Below are 25,078 nucleotides of genomic sequence, written 5' to 3' on the forward strand. Positions count from 1 at the left end.
CTGAGACCACTCCTCCAGCGTGATTTGCCCCACCTCTGAATCTCGTTGGCCCAGGCTATACGTCAGAACGTATTGCACCAGGGCTTGTCGGTGCTGCCACAGTCGCTGCAACATGTGCAGAGTTGAATTCCACCGGGTAGGCACATCGCATTTTAGCCGGTGAAGTGGCAGGCCCAACGACTTCTGTAGAGATGTAAGACACTGAGCTGCGGGATGCGAACGGCGGAAGTGAGCACACAGCGACCGTGCCCTCTGCAGAAGGCCATCTAGTCTGGGATAGTGGGCTAAAAATTGCTGGACAACCAGGTTCAACACGTGAGCCATACAAGGCACGTGTGTGACATTGCCCCGGCGAAGGGACGCACCCAGGTTTGCAGCATTGTCGCACACGGCCTTCCCTGGTTTCAGGTCCAGTGGAGACAACCATTCATGAAATTGGTTCTCCAGAGCTGACCACAACTCCTCAGCTGTGTGACTCACATTTCCCAGACATTTCAATGTAAAAACCGCCTGATGACGTTGAGCCCTACTGCCAGCATAGTAAGGAGGTGTGCAGGATCCCTTCTGCGCAGTTAGAAAGCTTGTGGCATGACCAGACAGGCTTTGGGTGCAGGTGGAAGACCGAAAGGAGGTTGAGGAGGCAGAAGCAGTGGAGGAACTTTGACATAAAGAGGATTGATGCACAACTCGTGGGGACGGCAAGACTTGGACAGCAGCCCCTTGTCCTGCTGTCACCATAGTTACCCAGTGCCCAGTCAGCGACATGTAACGCCCCTGTCCATGCCTACTCGTCCAAGTGTCTGTGGTGAAATGCACCCTGTCACACACAGAGTTTCTCAAAGAAGCGGTGATGTTGTGTGCGACATGCTGGTGGAGCGCAGGCACACCTTTCTTTGAGAAGTAGTGCCGACTGGGCATCTGGTACTGGGGCACTGCGACGGACATAAGGTCTCGAAAATCCTCTGTGTCCACCAGGCGGAAAGGCAGCATTTCTGTAGCCAAGAGCTTGCAGATGGTGAAATTCAACCTCTTAGCTTTCTCATGGCTAGGAGGAAATGGTCTTTTACTTGTCCACATCTGAGGGACCGAGGGCTGGCTATTGTGCTTAGACGGGGTTGATAAGGGTGTCCCCGGCAAACTGCCGGTCTGTGAGGAAGATGCAGGCGGACATGTTAGGTTGCCTTGATCCAAAGGTGGTGCTATCGATGTCGGACAGCGCTCAACACCAGCTGGTGTTACCACCTCCAAAGAAAATGATGACCTGCCAATCACGCTGGCTGTTGCGGGTAAAGAGGTGGCAGGTCTGCGCCCCAAAACAGGTGTGACTGCTGTCCCCCCAGTCACAGAGGATGAAGAGGCCGCGGATGCACAAGATATGGCAGACGGTGATTGGCCCGGCCGGCTAGGCCGCATTGTAGCACACTGAGCTTCCCACTGCAAATTATGCTTCATGTCCATGTGCCGGTTCATGCATGAAGTACTCAAACTATGTATTTTATGGCCTCTACTTAGCTTTTGCTGACAAATGTTACAGATAACACGAGTTGGGTCATCTTTATCGATCAGAAAAAATGCCCAGGCTATGAAAGGCTTAGCACCCATGCGACCTGAAGAGCCACCACGACTTGTGGTGAGAGGCAGAGTTGTGTTTGAGGATGCAGTTGTTGACGTGCTTCCAGTACTACGTCTCTGTCCAGGAAGGCGCAACCTGACCTCGTCGTCACTAGCATCTTCCTCCACCTCCTCTGCTGACCTCATCTCTTGGCTGACTGTGGGTTGACAGTAAGTGGGATCTCCGACCTCATCATCATCACCCTGTGCGTTATCACACCCGTCGTCCTCAGAGCCAACCTGTTCCTGCCCTGACAAAAAACTAAAGTTGTCGCTCCAATCAGTTATTTGAGTCTTATCATCGTCTTCCTCATTGTCTCCACCAACAGGAGTTACAGTTTGGGAATGAGGGTCTACATTATGGTCAGAACCTTCTGCGTCTGGTCCTGGATCCGACTCATAAAGATTCTGGGCATCAGTGCAGATCATTTCCTCGTCTGGATTCACAGAAGCGCTGGAGTCGACCTCTGATTCCCAGGCTATAGTATGAGTAAACAGCTCTGCAGACTCAACCATCTGTTCTACCTCATACTCAGATGGGCAGCTGGAGATTTGGGAGCTGTGAGGAAGCAAGTGCGATTTGGGTGACACCTTTGAGGACTGGAGTATTTGTGATGTTGAAGTTGATGTGGAGGAGAGCCCACTTAAAGGAGCACTTGATATCCGTTGAAGCACCTGCTGTTTTTGTGCCTCATCTGGAATTTGTAGCGATTGGCGTGGCCGTAAGAAAGGGATCTTATCACATTGTCCGCTAAAAGAAGTAGACATTTTAGTTTGGCTGGAAGATGGTCTTTCTTCTGCAGATGTTACTGTTGCTTTAACACCTACCCCACGGACACAACCTTTTTTCCCCTTCCCAACACGCCTATTCCCCTTTCCACCAGCAGCAGGCCTTTTTCCACTCATTTTGGTGGTTAACTAATTCACAACTCTGGAGTTGTTTGCACAAAAAAACAATGGATGGTAACCGAGCAGAGCTGAGTGGCCAAACTGTGGTATTAGGCCAAAACTATTGGCTGGGTTAGATGCAGAAAAAAATTATTTTGAATTTGCAACCTGATGGAGGTCAGTATAGATGGACTAATACAAATAGTCCCACACACAGCTAGAAGCCCAAATATTTTTTCAGAGGTACTGTAGATGCAGATAAAAATTAGTTTTAATTTGCAACCTGATGGAGGTCAGTATAGATGGACTAATAGAGAAAGTCCGACACACTACTAGAAGGCCAAATATTTTTTCAGAGGTAGATGCAGAAAAAAATATATTCAGTTTGCAACCTGATGGAGGTCAGTATAGATGGACTAATACAAATAGTCCCACACACAGCTAGAAGCCCAAATATTTTTTCAGAGGTACTGTAGATGCAGATAAAATTTTTTTTAATTTGCAACCTGATGGAGGTCAGTATAGATGGACTAATAGACCAAGTCCCACACACTGCTAGAAGCCCAAATATTTTTTCAGAGCTAGATGCAGAAAAAAATTATTTTTAATTTGCAACCTGATGGAGGTCAGTATAGATGGACTAATAGACCAAGTCCCACACACCGCTAGAAGCCCAAATATTTTTTCAGAGGTACTGTAGATGCAGATAAAAATTAGTTTTAATTTGCAACCTGATGGAGGTCAGTATAGATGGACTAATAGAGAAAGTCCGACACCCTACTAGAAGGCCAAATATTTTTTCAGAGGTAGATGCAGAAAACAATATATTCAGTTTGCAACCTGATGGAGGTCAGTATAGATGGACTAATACAAATAGTCCCACACACAGCTAGAAGCCCAAATATTTTTTCAGAGCTAAATGAAGAAAAAAATTATTTTTAATTTGCAACCTGATGGAGGTCAGTATAGATGGACTAATAGACCAAGTCCCACACACTGCTAGAAGCCCAAATATTTTTTCAGAGCTAGATGCAGAAAAAAATTATTTTTAATTTGCAACCTGATGGAGGTCAGTATAGATGGACTAATAGACCAAGTCCCACACACCGCTAGAAGCCCAACTATTTTTTCAGAGCTAGATGCAGAAAAAAATTATATTCAATTTGCAACCTGCTGGAGGTCAGTATAGAAGGACTAATAGAACAAGTCCCACACACTGCTAGAAGCTCAAATATTTTTTCAGAGCTAAATGAAGAAAAAAATTATTTTTAATTTGCAACCTGATGGAGGTCAGTATAGATGGACTAATAGACCAAGTCCAACACACTGCTAGAAGCCCAAATATTTTTTCAGAGCTAGATGCAGAAAAAAATTATTTTTAATTTGCAACCTGATGGAGGTCAGTATAGATGGACTAATAGACCAAGTCCCACACACCGCTAGAAGCCCAACTATTTTTTCAGAGCTAGATGCAGAAAAAAATTACATTCAATTTGCAACCTGCTGGAGGTCAGTATAGAAGGACTAATAGAACAAGTCCCACACACTGCTAGAAGCCCAAATATTTTTTCAGAGCTAAATGAAGAAAAAAATTATTTTTAATTTGCAACCTGATGGAGGTCAGTATAGATGGACTAATAGACCAAGTCCCACACACTGCTAGAAGCCCAAATATTTTTTCAGAGCTAGATGCAGAAAAAAATTATATTCAGTTTGCAACCTGATGGAGGTCAGTATAGATGGACTAATAGAATGATGCTATGCCCAAAAGATTTTACTTCACTAGGTGCAGTAAAAAAATTGGTATTCTATACACAGGTGGTATATCTTGCAACACAGATAGGCTACTCCACTGACTAACACACTCTGCAATAGGCCAAAAAGGATTAGCTTTGCTAGATTCAGCCAAATGCTGTGAAAAAAACTTGCACAGCACTGGCACAGACCTGCCTAGCAAAAACTGATAGGAACTCATGTAACCTAGTCCTGAAAAGGACTCCAATTACAATTAGTCTTTACTCCCACAACCTATCTATTTAAGAGCACAGACCTCCCTGATAAAAGTCGTAGGAAATGCTGTAACCTAGTCCTTAAAAGGACTGCAATCACAACTATTCCCTACTCCCAAGCTATCTGTAGATTTGTGCGAAAATTGGCTTGAAATTAACAAGGTATAGCGCACACAGCAACAGCGGTGCCGTCTAACACGCAGCTGCAGCAGTGAGAAAATGGTGGCGACGGGGAAAATGGCTTGGTCTTATAGGGCAAGGACATGTGACATACACTGCCAATGACACATGCCCTTGCTTGTGTGAAAAAAAGCACTTCGCTCCGTGTGTGCGCTGCTGATAGGCTGACAGATTGCACCTCCCCACTGCAAATGCGGGAAAGAGAAAAAAAAATGGAGATCTTCATTGTTCCTGCAGAGATCCATCCCCTGCCCCTCCCCCCACCCCGCTGTACACTCAAACTGCGTATTAACATTAATTTTCATCATTACTGAGAAAAAATCCAGTTATGATTTTGGTGCACGAACAGTTATCGAACATAACCTCGAACAGCCGAATTTTTCTCAAATTGTTCGTGTTCGCCGAACGGCTCGAACACCGCCCAAAACAGCTCGAATTTGAGATTGGCGAACAGTTCGAGTAGAACAACGCTCATCTCTATTGTGGACAGCAGTGAAAGAGCATACAGATCAGTCGCTGAGACCGCTGAACCTACACCCAGGCATGGTCGTGTGTGACAATGGCTGTAACCTGGTGGCAGCTCAGAGGCGAGGCGAGATCACACACATGCCTGGCTCATGTGCTTAACCACGTTGTTCAGCGGTTTCTTAAATCGTACCCCAAGTTCCCAGATCTGCTCGTCAAAGTACGCCGCCTGTCAGCTCATTTTGGGAAGTCAGCTACAGCTTCAGCCGCCCTTGCAGTGTTGCAGCAGTGTTTGCAGTTTCCGGCACACCGACTGGTGTGTGATGTCCCCACACATTGGAACTCTACCCTCCACATGTTGCAAAGGATTTGTGAGCAGAACAGAGCAGTTGTGGAGTACCAGCTGCAACAAGACCATCGATATTCAGGTCAGACTCCACACATGAGACCTCAGGAGTGGGCGTGGATGTCTGACATATGTACCATCCTGACAAACTTTGAGGAGTCCACCAAGATGGTGAGTGGTGATGACGCCATCATTAGCGTCAGTATCCCACTTGTCTGTCTTTTTCAACGCTCTCTGCAGAGAATTAAAGAGGAGGCATTAAAGCCAGAGTATGATGAGGTGGATTAAGAAGCCATAATGGGTGATTACACACAGCCAAGCCTCATCTCATCCCAATGTGCATTGGTGGACAATGATGGAGATTAGGAGGAGGAGGAGAAGGAAGAACAGGAGCTGGTATCATGCGCTGTAGATTGTAGTACCATGTCATACCGTCGGTTCAACGTGGGTGGCCTGAGGACAGGGGGGGGGGAGGAGGATAGCATGGTCAGTCGTCATCTTGGTGAGGACATGAAAGTCTTGCCTGTTGCCAGTCTGGCACTCATGGCTGACTTTATGTTACACTGTCTTAACCGTGACCCTCGTGTTGTCAAAATGTTTGGTGACAGTCATTACTGGTTGGTGACACTTTTAGACCAGGAGAACTTTCACTCTCTTATTCCTGAGGTGGAGAGGTCTACAAAAAAGTGGCAGTACCAGAAGGCCCTTGCTGCAGAACTGTTAAAAAAATTCACATTTGAACACGCTAGATGCAGAGGTCACAGTTCGTTGACCAACCAAGGCGTACAGGCGAGAGAGACGCAACTCCAATCCAGCAGAGGCAGGGGAACACTGTCAACATTCTGGGACAGTTTTCTGAGTCCTGCCCAGCTTACAAGCCCTAAGGCGCGGGGTACTCTCACAAGGAGTGGAAAGTTTCAAAAGATGGTGAGGGAGTTCCTTTCCGACAAAACCAGCATCCTCCATGTTTCCTCTGTGCCTTTTAATTATTGGGTATCCAAGCTGGACACTTGGAATGAACTCGATCTGTACGCCTTGGAGGTCCTGGCCTGCCCTGCCGCTAGCATGTTATCGGAGCGTGTTTTAGTGTCGCTGGGGGAATTATAACTGATAAGCGCACTTTCCTGTCAACTGACAATGCTGACAAGCTGATCCTTATCAAAATTAACAAGGGCTGGATTGGGCCAGACTTCTCTTCACCACCAAATGACAGCAGAGTAACATAAAGTCAAATCCACTGTGTTATTTTGGGAGGTGTATTCCCATGCACCGCTTCACACCCACACATAGGTATACGCTTCCTCATTTCAGCTGTTTTTTGCTCTTCTCCTTATCCTCAGACTCCACCACCACTATACCACCAAGTTGACCATGGTCCATGTTGCCAGCATTGCAAGTTCCTCCATCCTATTTTTGGCAACTTTTGCTTGGAAGGCATAGGCAAAGACTATAGGAGACCCACTCCCCAAAAATGGGAATAATGTTTTTAATATGCTATACTGCATGGCTCTTGTAAGGGGTATTAAAACTACCTTATTAAGAAACTGTGACCTCCATGACTCTTCCAAGGGGCATTAAAACCATCTTGTTACACAACTCTGACCTCCACGATTCTTCCAAGGGGCATTAAAACTGTCTTTTTAAGCTACTGTGACCTCCACCACTCTTCCAAGGGGCATTAAAAGTGTCTTGTTATACCACTCTGAACTCCACAGCTCTTCCAAAGGTAATTGAAATGTTGTTTTTAATTAACTCTAACCTCCACGACTCTTCCAACGGGCATTGCATTTCCTCCTAATTTTAGTCAGCTTTTGCTTTTCAATGCATAGGCGAACACTAAGGGAGACCCACTCCCCAATAATGGGTAGAAGGTGTTTAGTATGCTGTAATCCACGTCTGTTTCAAGGGGCATTGCAGTTCCTCAAAATTTTTGGAAAACCTTCCATTCACTGCTTAGGCCAACAGTGTACAGGAGACCCACTTGCTAAAAATGGAAAAAATGGTTTATTTAAGGCCCTCTGACCTCCATGTCACTTTCAAGAGGCATTGGAGTGCCTCAAAATTTTTGGTAGGCATTGCACTCACTGTATGCCCTATAACTGTGCAGCCGAACCGGTCCTTTTGGTACAGAAACATATCCTACAAGACATCAGTGGTTGACTGGCCTGAAATTGATGTGAATGGTACCTGTTCCTCCTGCTCTTTCTCCTTTGCTACCACCTCATCCATCATTCATCACCTGAAGCTTTGATTTAACGGGAGTCACAGAACTTGAATAGTAGCAGGAAAACATCCAGCAATCCTCGGAGGAGGTAGGATATGCACCAAAACGCTGACCACCTCAGGCCTAGCCCCTACTACATACATGCGCTTGCATTCCAAGGAACATAAAACTAAGGAGATGGATGGCCTCATGATCATGAATAATTTAATCGTTGTGTAGGAGGCCGACCACTGCTGCTGTCTAGGTTCTGAACTTTGTGTTGAAGCCTGATTGACCCAGAACCCGCAATTCTCTATTTCTGGATGATGTGTTGCATCCCAGTGTACAACTGTGTCCCGGATTCCACAATATTAACCCAGTGTAAAGGCGTCAGTCAGATTAACCATCCCTGGCCAGATTCACTTGTCCACGTGTTTGTGGTTAGGCTGTCCTCCAAATAGGAGCGGCTGGGGACCATTTATAGACACCCGGCGGCCCCCAGGCGGCTGGGGACCGTGTGTGGGCACCCGGCCGCGGGGCGGCTGGGGACCAAGTATGGACACCCGGCTGCCCCCTGGCGGCTGGGGACCAAGCATGGACACCCGGCCGCCGGGCGACTGGGGACTGAGTATGGATACCAGGCCGCCAACGCAGCCATGACATGGTGGCCAGATTCTGCCTCCACATGCCTAAAAGGCCCTATTTCAAGTGCAAGCAAGCAAGCAGTATGGCAGCCTGGGGGTTGGTGGGTGGCAGGCTGCATACTTGCGCTTGCATTGCAAGGAATGGGGGAGGTACAATTGAACACTGCCCTGGGACAAGGACTTGCACGGGGATAGTTACAAGTCTGCATCTTCTGATGCGGCAAGGATCACTTCTGATGGGCACACTTTTAGGCAGTGACCTGGGTGTCAGAGATGCTTCCAGGTGTCTTCCCCATGCTGTCCCCATGTCTTTTCAACACTGTATGCATGTGTCACACAGCACATGGCCAGATAAGGTTGTAAAATGTTAAAATAACATTTCCCGGTGAATGCATTTGTCACAGTTGAAAGCAATAAAAAAAAGTGCAAAAGCGCATAAAAAATACTACTTGTGAACATAGCCCAAGGTGTGGAGGAGTATTTTTGTTTTTGGTTATTTATTTTACCTTATACACAAGTCTTTACCCGGCAAAGGATGTTCCTTAACATATTTCACAGGAAAACCGTTTCACTTTCGTTTTTGAAAGTTTTATTGTGAGCCCGTAAATGTGGCTTAATACCTCTGACCACGTTATTAACAGCAGTGACCTGGGGGTCAGAAATGGTTCCTGGGGCGATCCCCATGGTGTCCCCATGTCATTTGAGCACTGTCACTATCGTTTTGGGCACTTTTTAGGCTTTCAACAGACTGCCGGGGGTGCCACCGCAAAAATGCTCAGGTCTCCCATAGACTAACATTGGGCTCGTTGCTCGGGTCGAGCACCCGAGTATCACGGTGAGCTCGGCCAGAGCATCGAGCACCGAGCATTTTAGGGTTCTCTCAACACTACTATCTACACAAAAAAAGTGAATAACCACATAGCAGACATAAAGCAATGTTAAAAGTTGTAGCTTTTATTGATACATACAATTAAAATATATTAAAATGGTGGGAAGCAATGCACAGAAAAATAAGAAAGTTCATGACAAACATATTCATAAGATATATATGTGGGAGGGGCTACAGGCTATATTCTCATTATGCTAGTTATCTACAAAATGAAATATAGCATATACAGTGTTGAAAAAAAGTATTTAATTAGCCACCAATTGTGCAAGTTCTCCCACTTAAAAAGATGGGAGAGGCCTGTAGTTGACATCATAGGTCGACCTCAACTATGAGAGACAAAATGAGAAAACAAATCCTGAAAATCACATTGTCTGATTTGGAAAGAATTTTTTTTCAAATTTTGGTGGAAAATAAGTATTTGGTCAATTACAAAAGTTCATCTCAATACTTTGTTATAGATCCTTTGTTGGCAATGACAGAGGTCGAACATTTTCTGTTAGTCTTCACAAGGCTGGCACACACTGTTGCTGGTATATTGGCCCATTCCTCCATGCAGATCTCCTCTAGAGCAGTGATGTTTTGGGGCTGTGGTTGGGCAACACAGACTTTCATCTCCCTCCAAAGGTTTTCTATAGGGTTTAGATCTGGAGACTGGCTAGGCCACTCCAGGACCTTGAAATGGTTCTTATGAAGCCATTCTTTCATTGCCCTGGCAGTGTGCTTGGGATCATTGTCATTGTGAAAGACCCAGCCACATTTCATCTTCAATGTCCTTGCTGATGGAAGAAGGTTTGCACTCAAAATCTCACGATACATGACCCCATTCATTCTTTCATGTACACGGATTAGTCGTCCTGGTCCCTTGGCAGAGAAACAGCCCCAAAGCATGATGTTGCCACCCCCATGCTTCAGAGTCGGTATGTGGTTCTTTGGATGCAACTCAGCATTCTTTCTCCTCCAAACACGCCGAGTTGTGTTTCTACAAAACAGTTCTACTTTGGTTTCATCTGACCATATGACATTCTCCCAACACTCTTCTGGATCATCCAAATGTTCTCTAGCAAACTTCCGATGGGCCCGGAAATTTAATGGCTTAAGCAGGGGGACACGTCTGGCACTGCAGGATCTGAGTCTCTTGAGTAGTGTGTTACTGATGGTAGGCTGTGTAACGTTGGTCCCAGCTCTCTGCAGGTCATTCACTAGGTCCCCCCATGTGGTTCTCGGATTTTTTCTCACCGTTCTTGAGATCATTTTGACCCCACGGTGTGAGATCTTGTGTGGAGCACCAGATCGAGGGAGATTATCAGTGGTCTTGTATGTCTTCCATTTCCTAATTATTGCTCCCACAGTTGATTTCTTTACACCAAGCTGCTTGCCTATTGCAGATTCAGTCTTATCAGCCAGGTGCAGGGCTACAATTTTGTTTCTGGTGTCATTCTGATGTCTTTGGTCTTCACCATAATGGAGTTTTGAGTGTGACTGTTTGAGTTTGCGGACAGGTGTCTTTTATACTGATAACAAGTTCAAACAGGTGCCAGTACTACAGGTAATGAGTGGAGGACAGAGGGGCCTCTTAAAGAAGAAGTTACAAGTCTGTGAGAGCCAGAATTCTTGCTTGTTTGTATTTAACTATATACTTATTTTCCACCAAAATTTGAAAAAAAATTCTTTCCAAATCAGAGAATGTGAGTTTCAGGATTTGTTTTCTCATTTTGTCTCTCATAGTTGAGGTCTACCTATGGTGTCAATTACAGGCCTCTCTCATCTTTTTAAGTGGGAGAACTTGCACAATTGGTGGCTGACTAAATACATTTTTCCCCACTGTACAATGTGGAAAATCAAATACTTATTCCATGCAATTTAATTATTTAAAAATCATACAATGTGATTTTCTGGTTTTTATTTTTAGATTCTGTCTCTCATAGATGAAGTGTATCTACGATTAAAATTACAGACCTCTCCATTCTTTGTAGTTGGGAAAATCGGTAGTGTTTCAAATACTTCTTTTCCCCACTGTATCAATCAAATAGAACAATTAATGTAAAATTACCTAAATAGGTAAATAGATAAACTGCATATAAATATTACAAAAAGCAACAAACCATAAAAGAGAAAAATAGCATGCAATTCAGGACCCCAGGTCTAAAATGTACGTTTCGAACTTGATTTTCTCAAGGAGTGAAAATACAAAGTGAAATTATATTTCATTTTGCGTATAACTAGTGTCAAAGTTGAGGAGGAAGTTGAGTATGAGGTGGCAGTGTAGGAGGAAGAGGAGTAGCTGGAGGAGGTAGCAAACACTTTTTGTGTTTTTTTTCTATTGATTTTTTGGAGGTACTTTAAAAACAGGCAGTGCAATTATCTGCTGGCCACTCTCTCTCTCTCTGTACACAGGCCGTGTAATGCTCTGCACTTTTTAAGGTGAAGACAATGAGGAGATCATCAACTACGAGACATGGCCATGTTGCTGCTGATGGTGGTGTATCTGATGCAGGGAGAGAGAGGCCGTGGTTGATCTGTACCTGCTATGCAACCAAATGAAGCACCTTTCACTGGTGCACGCAGGAAACAGGATATTCTGTGTAATTTCATAGGCCTGCGTACCAGTATATGTAATGGTGAAGCCAGAACGAGTAGAGGTGGTTTTAGATTGGCTGGCTGAGAGTGCCTTCAATCCCTTCGCTTTGTCTTCCACCCAATTCCCTGCTGACAGTGCAGAATTGGCACCTGTGGGCCATGGACATCTGTCTTCCACATCACACCCTTGCAAATCAGGCAAGCCGTCTGTGCCCCAAGTCATGCAGGAGTCACTTCTGATTTTGATGACCCTGCTGGATGTGGTTCTGTGGGCCATCCAAGCAACCCTGCACACAACTGGAAGATATTGAGTGCACTGATGCCCAACCACTTGTTCTATTTGAGGATGAGTACGTGGGAGGGGGAGTACAAACCATCAGTTGACCATCACCGCACATTTCTGCTGTGCTTTCTGCTGTGTGTAGACAGGTAAGGAGGACAAGGGTAAAGGCTGGGTGAAACATCATGCAGAGGATTATTATTATTTATTTTTTTTAGAGTACCATTGATTCCATGGAGATTTATATGAGGAATGGTTACATACAAAACACAAATAGAAATTACAATAAACAAACTAATAGTGACAGACAGGTACAGAGGGGAGAAGACCCTATCCTTGCAGCCTTACTTTCTACAGGATAATGGGGAAGAAGACAGTATGACAGTATCTTTAGGGGTTGCAGCTGCTCCGGTGTTGGTGAGGTGGCAGAGGGGGTCATTGCAAACTGTAAGCTGTTCTGAAGCTGTACGGGACTACAAGTTCCGCTTGAAAGTTTCCATGTAGGGGATAATCGGACGTGCTGGGCCACAGAATTCTACAGGATGGTGGATACTAGGGAGAAATTTTGCAGGCGATTGAATGAGGAACGTATCAGATTAGATCAGAAATATATGGGGGAGACAGCATATGGATGACATTTTAGGTCAATGCTAATAGCTTGAAGTGGATACATTGTGGAATTGGGAGACAATGAAGGGATTTTCAGAGGGTAAAAGCCGAGGAGCAGCAAGGATAGAAGTGGATTAGTAGGGCAGCAGAGGTAAGGACAGACTTGAGAGGTGCGATGATGCAATGGGGGATGATGAGGTCCTAGACCCCACATAGAGTCAAGGCCATCTGAGTGACATGGGCAGTTTGGAGGAAGAGGTGGTGGTCACGCTATCCCAGCTGCACAGCAAAAGAGGGAGCCAGGTGCTAAAGCACCGTGGATGACTCTAAGCCAGTAAGTCGTCTGCTACTGGCCACAGAGGCAAAAAACTGAGCACTCCAAAGCCATCTCAAAGGAGCTCCCTGATAATACATGGGTGGTTTGCTCGCTGTGCTATCAGAGACTGAAGTGATGCATAAATGTTCTTAGCCTGAGCACCACCTGCATGACGAGGCATCTGAATGCAAAGCACAAACTGCACTGAAGTACACACCTGAAAAACCAGGAAAGATCTAAGCCTCCTCTTGCTCCCTCTTTTTCTGCAGTCTCAGACTCTTCCTCCCCCTCCTAAGCTGTCCGCAAAGAAAGAATGTGACAGCATCACCACTAGCATTGTCACCAAGCATCTCCACACCATGCCATTTAAGCGTTCAGCTGCACATCTCCCAAATACTGGATACCATATTCTACATGTGGCCTTATAAGTGATTTCTTAAGAGCTAACAATACATTGGGATCAAGGGAACCACCGTTTCTAGCTTCCAGCTGCCACTACTTATCCAGGTGAGCCATCCCTTCCCTGTGCAAACATATTGCAGACAAAATCAAGTGCAACTGCACAATGTCATCAGTGTAAAGGTCCACATAACCACTAATATGTGGATTAGTAAGCACCGGCAGGGATAATATATACTTCTAACTGCTCACTGGGTAAATGTTGTGGCTGCTGTGCCTGAGGCAGAAAGTGTTTCTGTGCATGTCCTACCACCACAGTAGGATTGCTGGATGTTTTTTAGATGTTTCTATGTCCATGTTGTCTCCTCCTCCAACTCCGCTTCCTCTAATGCCTCCTCATCCGGTCAGCGTAAGACCTACACCACCAACTTCATCACAGCCAGGGGAAAACTACAGGAGGCTGTTCTGAAACTCATCTGCTTGTGGGAAAATCCCACACCGCGTAGGAGCTGTGGATGGGGATCAAAGAACAGACAGATGAGTGGTTAGTGCCGCTGATACTCAGGCCCACCCTGGTGGTGTGTAATAACAGGCAAAATCTCATAGCAGAACTGGGCCTAGCTGATTTGACTAACATCTCTTTTTTGGTGCATGTGCTGTATTTGGTGGTGCTTCCTTAAAAATTACACAGATATATCATAGCTGCTGCTGAAAGTGCAGTCCGTCTGTGCACGCTTTCGGTGTTCTCACCCTGATGCTGGTCACCTGTCTGCTCTGCAGATTCACTTCAACCTTCTCACTCACTGCCTCATATGCTACGTACCCACAAGGTGGAACTTTGCCTTGAACATGCTGGAGACACTGTGCGAGCAGCAGTAGACAATATTACACACAGCGGCTTTTTGGCACTGTACTCCCACAGGCTGGGATGCAAAGTACACAGATCGGCTTTTTGGCACAGTACTCCCACAGATATGGGTGCAGAGTAGACAAAGAGGCTTTTTGGCACAGTACTCCCATTGAGGTGAATACAGAGTACACACACAGAGGCTTTTTTTGAGGACTTCTCACACACAAAGTGTAATACTGTCCTCTCTTCAGCTGCATCCTGTCCCTACACTAATAAGAGTAGAATGGCGGCAGCACTTGTGATCCGGCATTTATACAGGCCGGGTCATGTGCTGTATCGGCCAAGCACAGCCATGTCAATACTTGATAGGGCTGTGATAGTTCCGGAAGTGCACACAGCCTAAACGTTTGTTGATTGGCTCTGCTGCAGCCTTTCAGCATACTTTATTCAACATCTGAACCCGGACAGTTAACTGGACATCCAGTAAAAAGTCCGTGTTTGGAGTTTGGTAACAGACACTAGGTGACCTGTACAAACCCCAAATTTACAGTTCTGGTTGGCTCATCCCTTATCATGAATTTCTATTGTGTGTCCAAGAAACATGACTTTAGATATCCATTTGTGTGGAATGTTGTCTACAATCAATGCCGAACTACCTGCATTGTACTACCTTTTGAGAAAGAATTGTGTACTCTCCTCTTCAGTGGAAAATATTAACCACCATTCCTTATTGAAAAAAGTTGTCCCTACCGGATCTAGGCACACAGTACAAAAAAAAGTTTCCAAAATAAAATTCAGAGTGTTCTACTAATCAAGTTTTCAGTGCATATCAGTTTTTTTTTTATCATGGTTTGTGATTTTTTTTACATTTTTTTGCGCTTGCCTCTGGTGAACTCCACAGGTAAGCCCATGCAAAATAGAGCCCCTGTACATGGATGGCCACAGAGGGTAAAAACTGATTAAAAAAAAACATATTTGTCTTCAAGTACTCTCAATTTTTGCAATGTCTTTGCTTCTCCCTCATCTTGTAAAATCTATCTTAGTACTTGTCTACTCTGTCTCTGTTTCGGCCACTAGGCAGCGCCAAACCTTTGTTGTATGTAAAGCGTCATTCCTGTTTTTTTCCTGGGACATTTGGTGCCACTATATCAGGGAGCTATTGGGTTAATTGTTTGGTTTTGAATCCAATAGCCAAAAGTACCATTTTAAATAATCCAAAATAAAACATAACTTTTAATTCTTAAATTAAAAATATAAGTAGGTAATGCAAATCATGTATTAGGTGCAGAGTAAAATGACACGTTGTTCCTTATTGGTCCTATGTTAAAATATCTTCTCAGTGGTCTCTTTGCTGCACAGTGGAGTAGTACAGTCATAATATATATATGGACGGATCTACCTATCTGTAGACACAAAGGTGACAGCTTCAATAGTCTCACATTGTATAACCATTGCAGAGCAGAAGGACGGCCGTCCATTATCTAATGTCAGGGATAGTAACATAGAGGAAACACCTCCCCTACATGTTTCACCCTTATAGGCTTCATCAAGGTAATGAGCTAAATGCAAACCAAGATGGCCAAACAAACTATTTATAACCTCCCCATCTGAAATCAGACTGACCTCATCATTCTGATTCCTGATCTGCACCCAATCTAAGCCTTCACAATGCCGAGCCAATGGGAATCTATCAGACTAGGGTCAGAGGTATACATACATGTCACATGTGTGATTACTCACCTAACATATTAAAAGGCAACTTTAAATCGCAAAAACATCGAAGGGTCTGGGAATACAAACTGATTAGGGACTTTGGCACCCATCACACAGGAATAAATCTGTCAGGAGGATTTCGGTCTCACTACAAAATCTGAGGAATCTACTCCAGAGACAGTGAGGGCACCAGACTCATGATCTTACATGGATATTGGAACCATAAAACTTTCACACTACTAATCTAATCCAATTAAGGATTCCCTCTCTGAGCTCAGTTTGTTTATTTAAATGTCAATTTATTATGCCATGCATCTGCTTTTCTTTTTTTTTTCTTTGTGTGCATATATTTCTGTTTCTTCATATATCATGTTCTACCATACCTGAGGAATGACCCTAAGTTGTCTCGAAAGCTTTCCTTCTAACATCTTTTATTTTATTTTTGTTAGCCATTAAAAGGTATCATAACTACAAGATTATCTTGTTTTTCCCACTGAGAGCAATCTACTGACATATCAGCATGGTCTATTGTATGTGACCAATAGAGAGCAGGTCGCCATGTGATCACATCATCAGGATTAAGGAAAAAAAATTATAATGATCTCCCAGAAAATGGTATCATCTCCATACTATAGGCTCAAGGATATGAATGCAAAGTTTACACAGTAGAGGAAATGTCATTCAAACAAAATCTTCAAGGAAATGGTGCTGGTCTATTACTTTGGACTCCTTCAAAATGACTGCGATGCTTAGACAATGTGAAGAGAAGTCAGAAGTCTTCAAGAAGATGGCACTGGTCTTTTACTTTGAGCTTCTTCAAAATGACCACAGCGCCTGCAGAATAGAATATAATGTTCTAGAATAGACCTTTACTGGATAATGGCATAAAGATTTATTTAGAGAGATGGTGCCCACTTAGTATAACCATCATTTAAAGGGATAGTGCCCACCTAGTATAACCATCATTTAAAGAGACAGTGCCCGCTTAGTATAACCATCAGTTAAAGTGATAGTGCCCCCTTGGTATAACGGTCATTTAAAGGGATAGTGCCCATTTAATATAAACAACAGGCGACATCATCAACTAATAAAGAAGAGAAGTAATTTGCAAATAATAGGAACAAGGTTATATGCAATATATATGATGTAATATAAATTAACTATAGAATATAAAGTGTTACAATAGCAGGCATGATTCTTGGGATGATTAAAGGGAATAAACAAATTAGGATAAATAGACTCTATATATATATATATATATATATATATATATATATATCTATATATACTAAAAAATAAATTCTTATTTTCGGCCATAGCAACCATATGGTGCACTCCACAAATAATAAAATGATTGTAATTTATACATTTATTGTACAATTATCATTTTAAATCACCATAAATATAAAACCTCTTTCTGGAATGATGGTATATATGTATATATATGCATCAATCTAAATCTATAAGTCTACGGGAATACACATTAAAATGTTGACAATGTAAAGCCTATGGGAATTTGAATTTAAGCCTATAGATCAATCTTTCTTCCTCTTTGAGTCATCTGTCCAGATTGCCCTTCCTAGGGCCTAAGGTATGCCCCAAATGGTTAGGGCAGGGAAGGTTTCCTTATGAAAGAATCTCATATGCCTAGAGATGGGGGCATCTTTCTCGGTAATTATTGAGCTGATATGTTGTGAAATCTGTCAGCGGACTTCTTGAATTGTTTTACTGACATACAGTTTAGGACAGAAGCATTCAGCAACATAAACGATACCCTTAGTATTAGAATTTATGAACTCAGAAATAGAGTAAGTTTGTCCATCTACGAGATTGACAAATTGCTGGAGTGAAGGCAGATTTCGACAGATGGAACAATTGCCACATGAAAATGAGCCGGTTCATGATGCAGTCCAGTAATTAGAGCCATGGACTTTCTAAGATAGTAACACATAACTGTATGTAAGTATATCTCTTAGGTTTTTACCCCTGCAGTAAGTAATATATGAAAATTCTCTAATCCGATTCCTGATATCAGGATTAGAGATGAGCAAACATGTCGGTAAACATTCATTTTTTTCAAATTCTGCATGAATTGCTCAATCGGATTTGTGTTCAGATTTCCAAGCCTTTTACGCAAAAATCGGCAAAAGTTGGTCCGAACACGAACATCCCTTCTTTTCCACTCTGTCATCTGCGTGACAGTGTGGGAAACAGGGGCTTTGATATGAGGTAACATAGTTACCGCCAGTCACAGAGCTGCGGGATCATGCTGTCAAATGTCAGGGTGATCATGCAGCTGTGACAGTGACATGCCATATAAAGCTTACCGCTGGTCATAGGAGTCTGAGGCGACTACTTCTCCCATCCGCTGGCACCTGCTTTCACTATTAACAGGGAGCTAAAGCACCGATGATGGGAGGAGTAATCTCATCAGCAGCGCTTGAGCTGTGAAAGTAAAAAAAAAAGTTAAAATTAATAAATAATTAATTAAATAAAACTAATAAACACGTTATACTCCCTACACCTAATTGCCAATGTTCTCATCCCCTCTAATAAATAAAAAATAAAAAAACATCATATGCTCACCTTAATGCCTAATCCCCGATGCCCATGTCACTAGTTATAAAGAAAAAATAATAAATCACCATAATCCTCACATATCTAGTATAATCCAGGTAATCCCGAGTGTCTCATGCAGATCTCATGAATAGGACAGCCACATTGTGAGGTGTGACCGCTTTATTCAGCAGCAGATGATACACTGACAGGAGCATCATCACTTCTGTAGTGTATCACGATGAGCTGCCAGGAGAGAGGTCATAAGAGTTCATCAGCTGATGAGCTCATGTGACCTCACTTACTGCAGCGCTGCATGATAAAATTCTCATCCAGCAATGGTGCCGTAAGTGAGGTCCTCAGAGCTCACTGACTGATTGAACTCCAATGATCTCTCTCCTAGCATCAAAGAACTGAAAACTGACACTGGAGTGACTACACTCCTATCAGTGAATAGCCAGCTGTCTTGTAGAGCAGTCGAATCAGTGACTGCTGATGTGACTGTCCTACATATGATCGCCTTGGGATACTTGGGATTATGTTATCATAGCAGACAGGTGAGGGATATGTTTTTTTATGTTTGTTTTTTTACAGGTGACAATGGCTTCAGAGGATTAGGTGTTAGGTGAGTTTACAGTGTTTTTACTTTTAAATAAATGATTAAAACCATGTGGACTTTTGTTTCAAATAAATGTTTTCAGGTCGTGTGTTTATTTCTAATTTGAAACCTTACTATAGGGTTAGTAATGGGGGTGTCTTATAGACGCCTCTCCATTACTAACCTGGGCTTCATGTCAGCTGCCAATACAAGGCTGATATGAACCTCAACGCTATTACCCTACTTGCCACAGCCACTGTGCAAGTTGGAAGAGTGAGGCTAAGCACCATATTCGGTGCATCTTATGGATATGCCATTGCTGGGGCTGATGAGGGCTGATTGTTAGGCACCAGGCGCTTGCTGGATCAGAAATGGGTTCTGAATCATCAGTGGATTCTGTGGTCTCCCATTCTGGTTCAGCCAGGGCTGATGATGCTCAGCATCACCATCAGTCCCAAAGCCTAGCCAATGCACGAGAGGTACAAGTGGTATCTCGTGTATTTGTGCCTAGCAACATGAAGCACAGGTTGCAGAGAGAGACTAGGCCACCGCAGCCTAAGTCTAAAATGCATCGCACTGAGCATGCCCGTGACATGGCGCACCGTGATTGGTGGTTCAGGAACCAGCTGACCCGGTGACCTGGCACCGCCTGATTGGTCACAGGCGACGTCACCAATGGTGCGACAGTGGGGCAGGGCTTAGTTTTCCAAAGGTCCGCCCACAAACATGGTGACGCGCTCAGATCATTTGAGCTAGTTGTTTTGTTGTGCACGCATCTCTCCTTAGCTCCTCTAAGAGCCATATTGAGTGGGTCGGCTCAGTCCGGTAGCACGCCGGCTGAGTGCACGAGTACATGGCGGAAATCACTCCCGCACACTAGCGTCGTCTCCTATAGCGTAGCGCCTGTACCGTAGATAGGGCAACTGCTCCTAGTCCGGTCACACGTCTCCCTGCGGTTCTTGGAGATAGTGTGAACCGTTGTAGCGCCAATCCCCATAGCGTAGCGCCTGTATCAAAGACAGGGCTACTGCTGTTTCCACGGTCGCTCGTCTCCCTGCGATTCTTGGAGATTGTGCAAACCGTCTTACCCTTCCGTGTGCTTTAACACGAAGGGTTAAGATTGTTGTAAGGTGCGTCGCCGGTCGCTCTCCCTCCGTGCAGTTAACGGAGATAGAGCGTACCGCTATACCCTGTCCGGTGTGAAGTTAACATGGAAGGGTTATCTTAAGTTGGTTGTCTTCCCTTCTCACCCTGGAGGAGTTCGGCAGCAGTCTGCCAGGCTGCATCGCGGACCCCAGGGTCGGTTGCGTTCCTATTTAATAAAGTGTTTGCAACCATCCCTCTAACAGTATCTGAGCGCCAGGCTTTTGCCGAACATGGCTGACAACCAGCAGCAACAGCGTTATATACAGCAACTGGAGACCAGACTCAGGTCTCTGGAACAAATGGTCCCGGTTGCTGATACCACTGCACTAGCTACCCAGGCAGCTTCTCTAGCAGCCAACATGATAAACTCGGCTGCCACCGCTGCAAGTGCTCCATTTCCCCGCTTTGCTCTCCCGGAGAAATTTTCTGGGGACAGTAAATTTAGCAGGGGTTTTATAAATTTATGCTCAATTCATTTGGAGATGATGGAGGCATGATTTCCTTCCGAGCGAGCCAAAGAGGGTTATGTTATCTCGTTGCTCTCCCACAAGGCTCTGGAGTGGGCTACTCCACTGTGGGAGCGGAATGACCTGGTTGTGGCTAATGCAGGTCTTTTTCTTAGGACCTTAAAAAGCGTTTTTCTGGGGCCTCAGGACACGCATGATACGGCTCTTAAGCTGCTTGCATTGACCCAGGGTTCGGTCACCGCCAGCCACTATGCCATTCAGTTCAGAACCTTCGCGGCTGAACTGGATTGGCCGGAGCGGTCGCTGATCCCGGTGTTTTGGAGGGGGCTGGCTGGGCACATTAAAGATGCTCTAGCTACCAGAGAGATTCCAACCTCTCAGGAAGAGTTAATTACACTTGCTAACCTAATTGATCTGCATCATGCAGAACGCAAGTTAGAGCTGGAGCTTTCCAGACCTCGGTTTCGGTTGGCACCCGCTTTCTCTAGGCCTATCTCCAAACCCGTGGTTTCCAATCCGGAGCCTGAGGCTATGGACATATCCCGGACTAAGTCTAAGTCCCCTCGTTCCCGACTCACACATCCCCTGGAGTACCCCGTTAATAAGGTCTCCAAGCAGTCAGGAAACGAAAGTGTCTAACCGCCGTTGGAGGGGGTGTGTTAGATTCAGGGGTCTCGTTCTCCAAATTACTTTATGAGGTGACGTTGTCCTTCGGAACAACCGAGGTCACAGCCAAGGCATGGGTGGATTCTGGAGCTAATGGCATCTTTTTGTCTGCAGCATTTGCCCACAGATATGCCATTCCTATGGACTTACTGCCTAGGCCAATGAACATCAGGGTGGTTAATGGGTCCCTGCTGGATACACAAATTACCCACCAGTCTGTTCCTCTCACCATGTCGTTTCCTCAGGGTCACCGGGAGGTTATCTCCTTCCTTATTATCCCCGGGGGATTAGATGAGGTGTTATTGGGCCTTCCTTGGCTACGCCATCACTCTCCACACCTTGACTGGTGTACAGGGAGAATTTCGTCCTGGGGTAAAGACTGTGTGCCCCAGTGTATGATTACAGCTGCTCGAGGAGAAGTCTCTGAGCCTCCTTCCGACTTGTCCGCTCTGCATGTGCAATACCAGAGCTTTGCAGATGTCTTTTCTAAAAAGGCTGCTGAGACTTTACCTCCCCACCGACCGTATGACTGCCCTATTGACCTGGTCCCCGGTACTGAGCCTCCTCGCGGTAGGGTCTATCCTCTGTCTGTACCTGAGACCCAGGCCATGTCTGATTATATCAAAGAGAATCTGGCTCAGGGGTTTATCAGAAAATCGGTCTCTCCTGCGGGAGCGGGGTTTTTCTTCGTTCAGAGAAAAGGGGGTGATTTGCATCCCTGCATTGATTACAGAGGATTAAATGCCATCACCATCAAGAATAAATATCCTTTGCCCCTTTTTTCTGAGCTGTTTGACAGGTTGCGAGGGGCTCATATTTTCACTAAACTGGACCTGCGAGGGGCATATAATCTGGTGCGAATCCGTGAGGGCGACGAGTGGAAAACAGCCTTTAACACTCGTGATGGCCATTACGAGTATCTTGTCATGCCTTTCGGATTATGCAATGCCCCCGCGGTTTTTCAAGATTTTGTCAACGATATCTTTCGGGATTTGCTGCTATCTTCCGTGGTAGTCTATCTTGAAGATATTCTTATTTTTTCCCCGGACCTCTCCACACACCGAGAGGATGTTCGCAGGGTTTTCGAGTGATTGCGAGGAAATTCCTTGTAGTATAAGCTGGAGAAGTGTCAATTTGAACGAGAGTCGTTACCATTCCTGGGCTACATCATTTCCAGTAAGGGATTGCCTATGGATCCACAAAAGTTGGTGGCGGTACAAAACTGGCCGGAGCCCCATTCTCTTAAAGCGGTACAACGCTTCATGGGCTTTATTAACTACTACCGGCAGTTCATACCACATTTTTCCACCCTGGTGGCTCCCTTAGCCGCTTAAACCCGAAAGGGTGCCAATCCCAAGGACTGGTCTCTGGAGACAACTGAGGCGTTCCGGGAGATTAAATCCTACTTTGCTAGAGCTCCCATTCTCCATCGCCCGGATGTGGACAAGCCATTCTTCCTGGAGGTTGATGCCTCTTCTGTCGGAGCAGGAGCAGTTCTCTCCCAAAAGAATGAACAGGGTCGGACAAGACCATGGTTTTTCTTCTCCAAGACCTTCTCTCTAGCAGAGAGGAATTATACTATTGGTGACAAAGAATTGCTGGCCATTAAAATGGCTTTTTCAGAATGGAGGTACCTCTTGGAGGGAGATAAGCATCCCTTCGTGGTATATTCCGATCACAAAAATCTGTTATACCTACAGACGGCGCAGCGTCTTAACCCGAGGCAGACCAGGTGGTCTCTTTTCTTTTCTCAGTTCAATTTCTCCATCCTTTTCTTAAAAGGAGAGAAGAACCCTCGGCTGGACGCTTTGTCCCGGTCCATGGATATGGCTGAGGATGAGGACGAGCCAAGGCTCATTGTTCCGCCAGAGTGTTTGCGAACGCTGGCTCCAGTGTCCCTGAACCAGGTTCCTCCCGGGAGGACATTTGTTCCACCAAATTTACAGAATGAGGTACTGTCCTGGGAACATGCCTCTAAGATCGGAGGTAATTTTGGGGTCAAGCGTACCACAGAGCTTCTCCAACGCTCATATTGGTGGCCTCGGCTATCCCATGACGTTAAGGAGTATGTCCAAGCATGTGTCTCCTGTGCGAGAAATAAACAAACCCGTCAGAAGCCGGCTGGTCTTCTTCATCCGATACCCGTGGCGGATAGACCTTGGGAGCTGGTTGGGATGGATTTGACAAAGATGTTCCCTGGCTATAAATAACAGCTCACAGCTGTTTGCTAATCCTTTACTGGCTAGATTACAGGGGGACCCCAAAAAAATGTATGTATGGTCCCCCAATAAAATCTAGCCAGAAAATGCTAAACAGACAATTGTGAGTTGGTACTAATACCCAGGGAAGGGGTCATGGATTCTGGCTCACTCCGAAGCTAATAATATCAGCCCTCATTGGCCCAAGAAATGGCGCATCCATAATATGCACCAAATCTGGCGCTTAGCCTTGCTCTTCCGACTTGCCCTGTTGCAGTGGCAAGTGGGGTAATAGGGTGGTGGTTCATGTCAGACTTGTCTTGGCTGACATGAAACCAAGGTTGGAAATGGAGAGGCATCTATATGACGTCCCCATTACTAACCCCATAATAAGGTTTAGAAATAAAAACACGGCCTGAAGTAAAACCCTTTATTTGAAATAAAAGACCACACAGTTTTAATCATTTATTTAAAAATAAAAAACATTGTATACTCACCTACGTCTAATCAGCTGAAGCCATTGGCACCCTTAAAAAACAAAAATAAAAAAAATATCCCTCACCTGTCCGCTGTAATGACATAATCCAGAGTGTCCCTCGGTGATCATTCGTAGGACAGTCACATCAACAGTTACTGAAGTGACTGCTCTACAAGACAGAAGCTATACAATGACACGGAGTGCAATCACTCCTGTGTCAGTTTTCAGCGCTGAGCTGCCGGGAGAGAGGTCACCGGAGTTCAATCAGTTTATGAGCTCTGGTGACCTCAGTTACGGCCCAAAGACTGCATGAAACTTTTCTCACGTGGTGGTGCAATAACTGAGGTCACCAAAGCTTCATCATCTGATTGAACTCTGATGACCTCTCTCCCGACAGCCCAGTGCGATACACTGCGGAAGCGATGACGCAAATAGACCAGTCACATCTAACGATTTGGCTGACATATTCATGAAATCTGGGTGATACACTTGGGATTACCTTTATTATGAAGGATAGGTGAGGATTTTGGTGGTTTATTATTTTTTCTTTATTACATGTAACATGGGCATCGGGGATTAGGCGATAAGGTTACTATATGGTGTTTTTTTATTTTATTATTTTTTACAGGGGACGATAACATTGGTGATTAGGTGTTTTTGAGTATAATGTTATTATTATTTTGATTTAAATGATTATTTGTACCTTTTTTTTTACCTTTACTGCACAAGCGCAGGTGATGAGATTACTCCTCCCATCATCGGCGCTTACTCTCGCTGTTTACTGTGAAAACAGGTGTCGGCTGATGGGAGAAGTATTCTCCTCAGCCGGCACCTATGACCTGCAGTAAGCTTTTTACTATGGATTACAGTGAGAGCTGCAGGATCACGCTGACATCTGTGATCCCGCAGCGCTGTGACCAGCAGTAACTATATTACCGCCAATCAGAGCCCCTGTTTCCCATGCTGTCACGCAGATAGTAGCGCAGGAAG

The 25,078-nt window shown here is 44.8% G+C and overlaps 1 protein-coding gene across 1 annotated transcript in view; it reads left to right on the top strand.

Moving 5' to 3' along the window:
- Positions 1–24,739, top strand: part of LOC141167481 (olfactory receptor 6B9-like) — a 39,653-nt gene extending 14,914 nt beyond the window's left edge. The window contains exons 2-3 of the mRNA XM_073654882.1: positions 23,195–23,398; positions 24,717–24,739. Of these exons, the coding sequence (XP_073510983.1) occupies positions 23,195–23,398; positions 24,717–24,739 (227 nt within the window). The remainder of the gene's footprint in view (positions 1–23,194; positions 23,399–24,716) is intronic.
- The last annotated feature ends 339 nt before the right edge of the window (positions 24,740–25,078 follow it).

Source organism: Phyllobates terribilis, unplaced genomic scaffold (genome assembly GCF_046119375.1).
Source record: "Phyllobates terribilis strain yellow unplaced genomic scaffold, ASM4611937v1 Scaffold_11__3_contigs__length_659146591, whole genome shotgun sequence".
NCBI lineage: Eukaryota > Metazoa > Chordata > Amphibia > Anura > Dendrobatidae > Phyllobates > Phyllobates terribilis.